The sequence below is a fragment of the Schistocerca americana genome, chromosome 8 (assembly GCF_021461395.2).
Source record: "Schistocerca americana isolate TAMUIC-IGC-003095 chromosome 8, iqSchAmer2.1, whole genome shotgun sequence".
NCBI lineage: Eukaryota > Metazoa > Arthropoda > Insecta > Orthoptera > Acrididae > Schistocerca > Schistocerca americana.
This window is the reverse complement of record NC_060126.1, coordinates 473,653,250-473,666,724: the sequence shown is the minus strand read 5'-3', so window position 1 is coordinate 473,666,724 and position 13,475 is coordinate 473,653,250. Positions and strand designations below refer to the sequence as shown.

Sequence of the window (13,475 nt, the reverse complement as noted above, 5' to 3'; positions counted from 1 at the left end):
CTCGTGTTGTTAACTTACTTCTGGTGTCCTTGGTTATATTCGTCTTTTTCCGCCATGAGTAATTGTCTCTTGACCGTGTGTTTAACATTAGTTCTTGATTGGGCTTCTTCTTCTGATACAGACCACTGACATTGAGATGATCCACAGAAGAATGGAAAACTTTCATAGTTTTGCACAAATAATAATTATTATTTAGACGACACAAATGGTTACACATACATCCTACAAAAATACTTCTTCTCCACTCGAGAACTAAAGACAGAGTCTCTCTAATAATAATAAAAATTGAATGGAATTTTTTATCATTTGTTATCCACCTTCCAGCATAACAAAATATATCTTTATCGGCGTTTACAGCGGCCGCGCTAATAATTATTATCATTTGTCTTATATTTTTGTCATAGCTTGTTGGGGCTTTTCCTTATGTACCTATACATCACCACCAAGTAACAAAGCTCAATAAAACCTGGGTCACACATAGTAAGAACTGTTACAATATGGTACAGAAAGTGACTGAAAGAAATACACAAGGAGACAAACAGAAAAGGCACTTTTATTCAAAAACAATAATTACACTGAAGTTACCACAATTCGTGATGATCCTAGGGACATTATAAAAGTCCAGACTAGATTCCTAATACACCGCAGATGGCAGTGCATGCTCTGCAACATGCTCCCATGATGGCCACAAGGTGGGTAAGGAGTTTTTGTGGCAGGGAATTTCATTTCTCTCTATCAGTGTGGTTGACAGTTCCTAGATGGTTGCTGGTGCATGAAGATGTACTGAAATATGTCTCCCCAATGTGTTCCACATGTGCTCAGTGGCATTCAAGTTGGAGGAATGAGCAGGCCAGTCCACTTGCCAAATTGCCTCTTGTTCTAGGAGCTCTCCCACCTACACTGCTTGATGAGGTTGTGCTTTCTCATCTATAAAAATGAAGTCAGGGCCCAACATGATCCAGAAAAAACATACATGGGGAGGAATATACAGTGTCACAATAATGTTCAGTGTACCATATTCAAAGATGTGGAGATAATGCAACTTTATCGCTCCTCACACCCTAACATTTAGACCACCAAAACAAGCATGTTTGACAATGTTCCTGAGGGGGGTGACAGTCGAAAAAAGCCAAAGAAATTCTGGTTCTATGTAAGGGCTGATAGCGGCATAAAAATTAGTGCCTAATCACACATGAATGAGACAGGAACTGAAATTAAGAATAGGTTAACTGTATTTTCAAATGTTCCTTCAGAAAAGAAAAACCCAGGAGTACAGGTACAATTTAACTCTCATACCACTAAAAACATGAATGAAATTGATCTTAGTGTCAGTGGCATTGAGAATAGCTGAAATCATTAAAACCAAATAAAGCTCTAGGGCCCATGGAACCTGTAACGAATCTATACCGAATTTGTGGCTGAGTTAGCCCTTCCTTTAACTATAGTCTATTATATATGCATTAAACAAAAACTGTGCCTAGCAGTTGGTTGCACCCACAGGTCACATCTGTCTGCTAGAAGGGGAGCAGAAGTGAAACACAAAACTAGCGTCCATTTGCTGTAGAATCTTAGAACACATTCTGAGCTCAGACATAATTAGGTATCTCGAACAAAATGGTTTTCTTCTTTTCAATCAGCATTTATTCCCCAAACATAGGTAATGTGAAACCCAGTTCATACTTTTCTCATATGACATACTGAAAGACATGGATCAAGGCAGTCAAGTAGATGCAGCGTTCCTCGATTTCTGAAAAGCAATTGCCTCAGTACCACGTTTACCGTTATTACCTATAGTACGACCATATAGAGTATCAATGCAAATTTGTGACTAGATTGAGGATTTGTCGCTACGGAGGATGCAGCAAATTATCTTGGAAGGAGAGTTATTGACAGCTGTAAAAGTAATTTCAGATGTGTCTCAGAGTAGAGAGGTGGAACCCTTCTGTTCACATACATCAATGACGCTCTGGACAATATTAATAGTAGCCTCAGACTTTTCGCAGACAATGTACTTATATATAATGAAGTACTATCTGAAGGAAACTGTAGGCATTGAGTCAGTTGTTCATAAGATGTAAAAGTTGGGCAATGTAAAACTGTCCATATTACAATATGAAAAAACTTAGTAACCTGTGACTATAATATTCATGAAATATGGTTGTGATTGGTCAACTCATACAAGTACCTGTATATAACAAAATGTAGGGATACAAAAGATCACATAGTCTCAGTTGTAGGTAAAGCAGGTAGCAGTCTGCCTTTCATTGATAGAATGTTAGGAAAATGCAATCAATCTACGATGGAGACTCCAAACAAAACACTAGTGTGACCCATCTTAGAATAATGATCAAGTGTGTGCGTCTGATACAAAACAGGTCTAACAGTGGATATTGAATGGATACAAAGAAGGTCAGGACAAATGGTAACAGGTTTGTTCAGCCTGTGGGAGAGTGTCACAGAGATGCTGAAAGAACTGAATTGGCGGGCACTTGAAGATAGATACAAACTGTTATGTGAAAAGATTTTAGAACCAACTTTAAGTGATGTATCTTGGAATATATTACGACCCCCTATGTATCATTCTCATAGGGGCCATCAAGTCAAGATTAGACTAATTATAGCTTGAAGAGAGATATTTAAGCAACCATTCTTTCTTGACCTGTACATGAATGGAATGGGAAGAAGGCCTAATAACTGGTAACATGGGACATAACCTCTGCAGTGCTCTTCACAATGATTTACAGAATCTAGATGTTTGATACAAAGGAGTTTACTCTCTCTCATTCACTTCACAATGATTAGAGTACTGCACATTTTGACAAAAAACAATCAGACATTGTGGTTGACACACAAAGTGTCCCATAAGGTTTTGTGCTTGGACCTTTGTCTTTCACAGTATGATTTTCCCAATATGATGTCATGTAAGTCAATATTATATGCAGTCGACACCACCTTAGTTACAGGTGGTAGGGCCTCAGATGCGCTAAAATAGAAAAATGCAGGACAACTCAGAATATCTAGTATATGATTCAGAATAAATGAATTACAAATTAACCACTCTAAACTATGAATACTCGTTTCAGATGTAACAATGACAACTGCTGTGCCTTGGTTAAACTTCTTGGCGTTCCCTTGACCCAAAATTAAGTTGGGAAACTTAACAAATTACATATGCACAAAGTTAGGCAAAGTCACCTACCTGCTAAGTAAACTTTGGACTTGTGTAGCTGACAAGCTACTACTGAACTCTTGTTATGCATTTTTTTCCTTTTTTTCACAGCCACCTCATGTATGTAGTGCTGCTAAGGGGCAGTTACTCTCGAGCAGAAAGAATTTTTATCTGGCATTGCTGGGCTGAGACACCACATACCATGTAGGAAGGATTTAGTTCAAAATGCTGACAACTGCATCCCTGTTTATTCTCACCTTCTTGGTGTACATAAATGAAAACCAATATAGCCACGAACTGCAAGATTCCATACATAAGTATGACACATGACAAAGACAAATGATTGACATTCCAGTTACTAGGCTTAGGAGAACCAGAATAATTACAAACACATAGACATAAAATTATTTAATTTGGTACCAACTACAGCATGCAGTGTATCACTGAATGTCTTCAGAAACATTACAAAAGGGTGAATTGAACAAAGATTCTTCTATACAATAGAAGAATTTCAAATATGTTATAAAAAGTATCTATTCCATTGAAATGGCCTCATGATCTGACCTTTATATCATTTGAGCTTTTCTTAAAATGTTTACTATATCATATTGTTATCTTTTATTTTCATAATGCATTTATACTGAATGATTAACGTGTGTCAAGCGTATCTCATCTACGTTTGTTGAAATGTTTTGTCAGCATGTGTATTGCGTCACACATACTGTCTCTCCTTTTTTCATTCTGGATGACCCATCTAAATCTAATGGTTATTACATGTGACTAGTATGAACATACATTCCTTTAAAATGTTAGAAATCTATGGCTCACCATGATGCTACGCAATGTCCATGGGGACTGATGAACTCAAATGTTAAGTCCCATAATGCTTAGAGCCGCAATGTGTGTAAAAGGACATCAACCCAAAAGGGGTGCTTAAAGATGGATCAATAAATCAGTCAATTAATCGATATATATGTTGATGATTATATAAATAATGGAATGGTCTGCTGTGTCTTATGTGTTTATATTTCTTTTAAAAAAGTCTAAATATGTTTGTAGCTGCATTTGTTTACATCAGCTGCATGAAAACTTCTAGGTTTGGTGTAATGACGATATTTATTTATTTATTTATTTAAAATTACATAATTCGTAGGATACATAAAGATATGAGTGTAACTGATTTGTACAAGTAGGCATAATTTGCAAAATATAATCTAAGATGGAAAAGTAGAAAATAGACAGTCAAACAGTTCAAAAACTTCGCTTATCTGCATTGTTTATAAAAATTTATTATCGAACATCTCTCGTTTTCGACTATTTCTTCAACTCTTAAATTATATGTTGTGACTTGTCCCATAGCGAAGAAGCTTTGGGTCGGATACTTCAAGAATCATAAAGAAATAAATTAAACAAATATTACCAATGGTGACTCACTTACAAGGAAAATTTGTCTACAATACTGCACTATCCATTTCGATTTTGTCAGACTGTCAGATCCCTTTACGGTCAGTGCCTACCTTCAGTGTATTGTTTTAGAACCTGTTTCTTTTGCAGATTTCTCTTTATATATTCTGAGACATTTATTGACATCTTGATAATTAGCAGCTAAAATCTTAAAGTTTTCTATCGTGCCAATGCCAAGTATCTAATACAGCTGCCTGGATTTCGCAGAGTTCTGTCACGAATCGACTCAACGCTTTTCATCTGCGCCTTTCGTGGCGTCTATCCAAACCGGCTATAACTACAGTATTAACTGCATGATGCAGTCTTTGACCATATATGTTGGGATGAGTCTCTGAAGAGATGTTTGTAAACAATGTGTTAAATTTTTTGTTCTTCGTTAAATTCTAGTTGTACAGTATGGAATGGACTGTTCACCCATATTTGCCTTTTTATATTGCCGCGTTTCTGCAGTCAGGTTGGTTTATTGCAGTTCAAACTTTACAAGTTTACATATTTAGTTCTACGGTTTTGCAACGTCTTTGACTAGTTTCCAAGTAAATCGGTATCGATGACAGTTTATTTTAGAGGATTCAACGGCGAGTAGTTACTAGCACACTGTCAGTTAGTACTTGAGAGATCGGACTCTCCTGCTTTATTTCTTTTTTGGCTTGAATATGGACTTGGTTTACCGTCCTGTGATTCTGTGTATAACTTAGTGCTTCCACGGACAATCACTAGCGATTTGGATGGGAGATTGTAGCTGACTCGTTATTCATCAAAAACGTTACCCACTGTAATTCATGAAATAAGACTGTAAAATTTTATTAGCTAAGTTTTACGCGTATGTAACTATTTTTGGACAGTTACGATATTAGAGACGCCTACTCTTACGTGATATATCTATTATTGCTTGGGAATATGAACAATTAAATCAGTCAACACCCCACATCAAAAGTTTGGTCTAAAAGTTTGCTATGTTTTAAAAATCACGTTGACAGTGAATAATTTTGTGTTTGTTGGTACATCCATGGTCCTTGCATTGAATCTGTGTAGAACAATAGCGTCAGTAAACTACCGTATACAAAAAAGTGCCTTTTTGACAGCGTATGTACGGGCGTGTGCCTACAATTCATATACAACGCCCAGGTGCAACACGCGCAAAAAGAAAAAGCGACGTATCATCTGCAGAGGTAAGATACGCTTTTCGTACTGTGCATTGTTGATTTGTTTGGTGTACGGTACAGATTTTGTTATTCTTGGTGTGTGAGAGAGCCTTCGCCTCGTGAACAGCCTGCTTAAATTATGGTTTAATTTTATCATTATACAGTACCCGAAACTTAATATGATCGATAGTTACATATTCCATATGTTTCGGCAAGTTCAGGTTGGCCCAACAAAGTCATTTCACAAGCAGTTCATTGTTTTTTTTTTCTCTTTCACCCGAGTGTCGACTTAAGAGTTACAGCTTACCATTACTTAACTGATTCCTGAATTTCTACGGCCTTTGAATTTCATGACATCATAAAATGTTAGCTGTAGGTATTGGATGGATTTATCTTCTATATTTACTAAAATGCACGCCAGAACACTTATTTGTATGTGTTGTATGGCACATGAGTCAACTTACCTTCCATGAGGAATGTTAAATGCACTCAGTGGGGCACAGCAATCAGTCGCCCTTTTCTCTCTGGCTTTATTGAAGAAAATCTAGATTTCGGCTAGTGCCTAGCCATTGTCAGTGCACTGTTTCATAGTTTCAATACATGTCCCAGGCCTGTTATTTGGGCTTCTATTGCAGTTCATTCAAGACTAATGTATAATACACAGCTCTAGCCGAAAACTAGATTTGCTTTAACAAAGTCTGAAAGGAAGGCACGACAGATTGCTGTGCTCAGTCATTTTGAAATATTTGTATGTTAGTTGCTTAGACCTGCTTTCAACTCACTCCAGTATAGTCTTTCTGGGTAATCCGTATAAATGTAGTTTTTCAGCAGGTTTTGTTGTGAATAAAAAACGCACCTCTGTTGAAAAATAGTAGGCTAATACAGTTTTTCGTTTGCATGGTGAGGCTGTGTATTTGTCACATCTCAAACACATATGCAGGTTACCATGCAAAAGATTGCTGTGGGCAAGGCAATATCGTGTGAACAGAAGACCAGTCGTGCCCCCCCCCCCCTCCCCCCTTCTGTTGCTAGCTTTTGTACTTGATTTAAGCTCTTGTGGACAATTCTTGCAATTTGAAGATAAAGCAACATTGTCCTCGGACTGCATCAATGCTTGCAACGTTGAAGGAGAATTAGAACTTATGTTTGATGTGATGTAAAAATGATTTGTTATTAACAAAATGAAAATCAGTGAAAAAAAATGGTTTGTAGCCTCAATGACAAAGGCTACCTGTACTGTGCTGAGGCTGTGATATTCTGGCTTTTGTTGCTATTTCACATGGCATGAACACACTGCACATGCGTGTAAGAAATTTTCACCAGTCACATCCCAAGTGAGAAAACTGAAAGATTTGGTAAATGGTCAGTATGTGTTAATGGTAGCCCTGTATTATTCACTGTCATATCTGCTATGGTCTGTTGCTATAGAGTCACCCTGCAGTCTCCAAGAATGCACTGTTACACTAAAAAAAAAGTGGTAAAACAGGAAACTGGGCAACTGCAAACACATCTTCGCTCATACAAGAGTGATAATTTTCAGTCAGTATGTCTTCAGATGTCTTAGTATGTGAAGAGAAATCGTGACACTTTTCCAGCAGTGCGTAGGCTGCTATGAAAACCTGCAGTCATCTACAAACTGCAATGCAGTCCTTGGAATTGGTGAAATTTTGAGGAAAAGTGTCGCACAACCTACACCGAAAACCTCTATTCTGTTTGAATGAATTCTTTGACACTGAAACAGCAAATTTGAATGTCTAAACAGTACACTTCTTTATGATATCAGTTACTGTTTAGTGAGCCCATAGTTGTAAAAAAATTACTTAATGATATGTAAGGTATTGTACTATACTTTTGGTAATTTGTTGTTGTTTACTGATGCTTGTGTAGTCTTAGCTTTGTAATTGATGCATTCTGTTCGGTCACGACTGGCGAGGATGTAGTTATGGTAACCAATTTTTATGCGTCTTAAGAAAGACATGTATCATATATAAACTATGATGAAAGTGTGCATCCCCTTTGTAACTTTTGGCAGTGCCACCCCCCACCCCCAAAATACGGAAGCATCCGATCCCGCCCTTCTGCTTTGACCCATGACGTCACAAATATGGCGGAAACAAAAACAGACACACACACTTTCCACAAGAAGCCTAATGACACTAACGGGACAAGCGCGGGAAATGGGGTGTTTTGGGTGGGTGGCAAACTATATATAAACAAATTTAGACGCCTTGCGTAGCTACAACGTGTGAGTGAAGACAGCCATGCATGAATACCCACCCACCTCCCCAGGGGTCGTAACCCCTGCAACCCATAGAAGATAAAGATGCTTCAGTAGCTGATTAGTGTGTGTTTTTCTTAAAAAAATCTCAAGGGATAGAACGAACAGATCTGAAAGATAAATATAATAAACTAAAACAGAAATTGGAGGAAACAGATAATTAAAATAAATAATAAGTGTTTTTAAATTTAAAAAAAAAACTCATGAGATAGAACGAACAGATCAGAAAAGTAAATAAAATAAGATAAAACAGAACTGGAGACAGCCACACTCAAACCAAACTCCGCGCCGTCATGACGTCACACACGACAACACCCTTACGTCTCGGGTCAAAGCCGACGCGTGGGATCGGACGCTTCTGTCGACCCCACCCCCCCCTTATCCTGCACACACTCAGAGAGAGAGCTTTTTACGTACTGTTCAGTGTTCGCTTCTCTAGTTTTTAGCTCGCAATCCTTGAAATTGGACCGTATTTTCTTACTAAGCTTCAAAGCTATGTAATGCAGGGTATTTTCAAACAGTGTAAGTCTGTAGCAAGGCAGCATATTGTATGATCTGTGCCTTGGTCCATAAGCATGTGTAAAAGAATTTCCTTCGAAAAGTTGGTATTTTAGCTCAAAGAGAAGTATTTCCTGCTAAAACATAAAAGGAGTTCTTGTTATGCTAAGGCTTTTGAATAATGTTTAGCATCATTGCCTGTCGTTTGTTCCCACCATAGCTCTGATAATATTTCCTGTAGCTTGTGCCCTCTGAGGTGGTTTGCTTTTATAACTAGCTGAAACATTACCCCATATCTAATAACTGATGTAGAATATGCATGGTAAACAATTAACAGCTGTCAATTACATAATGTAGAATTCTCATTCCACAAACAAAGCTGTTTGCTCCACTAAGCAAACCACATGAATATAATGATATTTCTGGAGACTGAAAATCTCCTCCATAGGAATTGACAAGGGTTCCAAAAACAATTATAGCTCTGTTTATCCACGAGACCCAGAAAGCACTATATACAGGCATCCAGATAGATGCTGTGTTCCTGGACTTCTGGAAGGCATTTGATACCGTTCTGCACTGCCACTCAATGAACATAATGAGTGTCCTGATTTTCAGATCACACGTGTATTTGGATTAAAGAGTTTCTAACAGACAGAATGCATCATGTCGTTCTGAACAGAGAGAAGTCTCCAGACGTAAAAGTTAACTTAGGGCATGCCCCAGGGGAGTATTACTGGACCATTACTTTTCACAATAGGCCTATATGTGAATGACCTAGTGAATAATGTCAGAAGTTCCATGAGGCTTTTTGTGACTAATGCTTTCGCAACCCTAGAAAAGTGCAGCAGAATGGCGGAAGACCTGCAGAGAATCGGTGCTCAGTGCAGGGAGTGGCAGTTGATCCCCAACGTAAACAAATGAAACATATTGTGAATACACAGATAGAGAGACCAATTGTATGATTAACAATTGCAGAACGATCACTGGAAGCAGTTACTTCTTTGAAATATGTAGGCTTATGTATACAGAGTGATTTAAAGTGGAATGACCACATAAAATTAAGGATATACGGAAGCGTCCGATCCCGCCCATCTGCTTTGACCCATGACGTCACAAATATGGCGGAAATGACCATAAACCACGATTCCAATATGGCGCATATAAAGTCGGTACGTACCCATTATGACAAAAATAAATCGAGAAACACACACACTTTCCACAAAAAGTCTAATGACACTAACGGGACAAGTGCGGGAAATAGGGTGTTTTTGGGTGGGGGCAAACTAAATATAGACAAATTTAGACCCCCACCCCCATACAAAACCACACAAAATGACGAAAAAAACCGACATCACTAAACTCCCCATATGCCAGTAAACACATCATCTGGAATCGGACACTTCCCTTGACCTATATAGCTCAACAGCAGCTCCCGATCCCATAAATTAGGATCAAACACTTCCATTGACCTATATAGCTCAAAAACATCTCCCGATACCAATATCAACATACACAGCCACACGTTGGGATCGAACACTTCCCTTGACCTGCGCTCTGTTAATTTTATCCGTCATATCCATTCCTGAACAAAAACAACAACCGATTAATTTTACTAAAATTACCACACGATGTACAGCGAACAACACTAAATTAACCTTAACACAAAATCGTTAACTCACTGAAACGAATTCCACTACAAACACAGCCGACACTAACAATTCTGGATAATGAGCAAAAGCAAACTGAGCCCATTACACTACACAAATGTAAACCCTGAACATACCACGACAGAGCACAACACGACAACATCTTCAAACACGCCACACTCACAAACCAAACTCCGCACCATCATGATGTCACACACGGCAACACCCTTACGTCGCGGGTCAAAACCGACGCGTGGGATCGGATGCTTCTGTCGACCCAAAATTAATCGTGGTAAGGCAGATGCCTGATTGATTTTCATTGGAAGAATCCTCAGAAAATGTAGTCTGCCAACAAAGGAAGTAGCTTACAAAACATGAATATTGCTCATCAGTCTGGAATCCACCCCAAATAAGAGTGACAGAGGAAATAGACAAGACCCAAAGAAGTGCAACACCTTTCTTTATAGATTCATTTGGTAAAATATGCTGAGGATGCTCAGCCAGCTCAGTGACAGATACTACGAGAAAGGCATTCTGCACTATGGAAAGGTTTACTGTTAAAATTCATAGAAAGGATGTTCCTAGAAGAGTCGGCCAATATTTTGCTTCCTCCTATGTATACATCGCGAAAAGACCATCAAGATAAAATTGAGACATTTGAGCGTATACAGAGGCTCACCGCAATTGTTCTTCCCATGAATCATTCGCGACTGATATAGGAAAATGGGGAAGTGACACTGATACTCTTAAGGTGGCCTGTGGAGAATAGGTGTAGATTCAGAAATCAGAATATGTTTGGATTCAGGAACATTAGCTAGAAGAGGGCCATTTTATTATTATCGAACAGTGAAAATCATTGTGCATAGGGGTGATTTTGTGTTATCAGTGGTAGGGTAGCTTGAGGTAATTTAAGAGGAAGCCTCATCACTTCTACAGAAATCTGAATTTTTATCAAATTACTTTTCTTTGACAACAGTCTTTCTTATGCAGTTGTATATGTTGTGAATGGAATTAGTTCCCTAATATGTTTCCAGCAGTATTGGTGTAGAAAATGTAGCAAGAAATTGACATAAAATTTCATCAGCTTCCAATTTTAATTTTCCATTGTATTACAGTAACAGCTAACTAAGTAAGATTTAAATTTATGATATGGTTATAATAAAGGGAAACATTCCACGTAGGAAAAATATATCTAAAAACAAAGATGATGTGACTTACCAAATGAAAGTGCTGGCAGGTCGACAGACACACAAACAAACACAAACATACACACAAAATTCAAGCTTTCGCAACAAACTGTTGCCTCATCAGGAAAGAGGGAAGGAGAGGGAAAGACGAAAGGATGTGGGTTTTAAGGGAGAGGGTAAGGAGTCATTCCAATCCCGGGAGTGGAAAGACTTACCTTAGGGGGGAAAAAAGGACGGGTATACACTCGCGCACACACACACACACACACACACACACACACACACACACACACACACACACACACATCCATCCACACATATACAGACACAAGCAGACGTATTTAAAGACCAGTCTGCATGTACCGAGCACTGGTTAGTGTCCCTTTCAGAAATACCAAAGTGGAACAGTCACACTCCAGACCAAACAGCCTGGGTTGTGGCCAGCATGTCTTGGACTAATGCACTCTACAAGATAGCACTCAGCTGGCCTGTGTTATATAACTACCATCACTTGCTTATAGGTGGAATCTCCTTTTGTCACTGAAGACCATGGTGTGCTGTTGCACTTGCAAGTGATTCTCTCACAGCACCAGTCGAGTAGTACGCGTTGACGCTGTGGCGTAAGTGGAAGACGGGCTAGAGGTGCACATGCCTGTAGTGCCACTGCTAATAACTGGTTCACAACAGTTCATTTTGACATGTCTGGGCTCACAAGCCCTCCTATTTGTGCTATAGTAGCTGTACAATCTACCACGACTGCCCTAACAATACGGTGATACTGGTGGCGTCTGTACTTCATGGATGTTCAGAAGCTTGTCTGCGTGTGTGAGAATGTTCATGTATCACTGATATCAGCAACACTGCGCAACCAACACAGCACATCCAGCCTGTGTGGCAGTTCCCCAGAAACGACCTTCCTGCCACACAGAAGGACACGGTTTGACTCCGTTCAAACTCGCTCAGTTGGTCGTAGGAAGCAAGAGTGTGTCTCCATGGTACGGTTGCCTATTTGCTTCACACGTTTGCACCACTGCCTGTGAGCATTCCTTGTTAAAGACTAGACACAGATGGCGATCTGGTAGCTATGCTCCTACGCTAACTGTTGGCGGACAATGCTGAAACTGTTGTCAATCCATCTACTATCCCCAGCTAGCACATGTCATCTTTGGATCAAAACTTCCGTCTTTCCAGGTGTATTTTTTTTTTTTTTTTTTTTTTTTTTTTAAAAAAAAAAAGGCAATGTATAATATCTACACCCTGGTTGTGTGAGTTGATTAATTCCAAATGCAGTTCATTCATATTGTAGGCATATGATACTATTACTTTATGTATTTGTTGGAGTGCACAGTTTTACATTTCTGAACGTTTATAACAGGTGGCCAGTCTTGGGACCATTTTGAAATTTCATCAGAATCTGACTGAATATTCCTGCAGTTTGATTATAGGTAACTGCTTTATTCGCAAAAATTCTGAGGGTGCTATTAATATTGTCCGCCTGGTTATTAGCATACAGCATGAGCAACAACGGTCCCAACAGACTTCCCTGGCATTACTTGTAGAACTGTCAATGACTTTCCATCATTGATAACCTGTTGCATCCTCCCTACCAAGAAATCATCAGTCCAATCACAAATTTGGTTTGCTGCCCCGTATAATTATTCTTCTGTTAAACAATATTTCTGTTGTACTGACTCAAATGCTTTTGAGAAGTAAAAAAATAATGTGTATACCTGATTGCCTTGGGCTGTGGTTTTCAGGATGTCACATGAGAAAAGACCAAGTTCCATTGCACACTATCTGGGTTCACAGAATCCATACTGATTAGTATGGAGGTCCTTCTGGTCTAGATACTGCTTTGTGTTTGCTATGCTCTAGGATTCTGCAACAGATGTACATCAGTGCAATTGAATGGTAGTTTTGTAGATCGGTTCTTCTACCTTTGCTGTAGGTGGGTGTGACGTGTGCTTTCTTCGAGTCACTGGATACAGTATTTTTGTTCAAATGTTCTAGCATATATTGTGGTTCAGAAGGGAGTTAACAGCCGCGCGGTCTAAGGCGTCTTGTCACGGTCCTCGCGGCTCCCGCTGTCGG

General features: G+C 39.0%; 1 protein-coding gene across 3 annotated transcripts in view; it reads left to right on the top strand.

The window, feature by feature from the left end:
• The first annotated feature begins 4,872 nt into the window (after positions 1–4,872).
• Positions 4,873–13,475, top strand: part of LOC124545173 (protein angel homolog 2) — a 166,544-nt gene continuing 157,941 nt past the window's right edge. Inside the window, exons 1-2 of one of the 3 annotated variants that reach the window (XM_047124009.1) lie at positions 4,873–5,087; positions 5,716–5,802. In XM_047124009.1, coding sequence (XP_046979965.1) covers positions 5,030–5,087; positions 5,716–5,802 — 145 coding nt within the window. In that variant the 5' untranslated portion in view covers positions 4,873–5,029. The other 2 variants (XM_047124010.1, XM_047124008.1) reach the window with 2 other exon arrangements.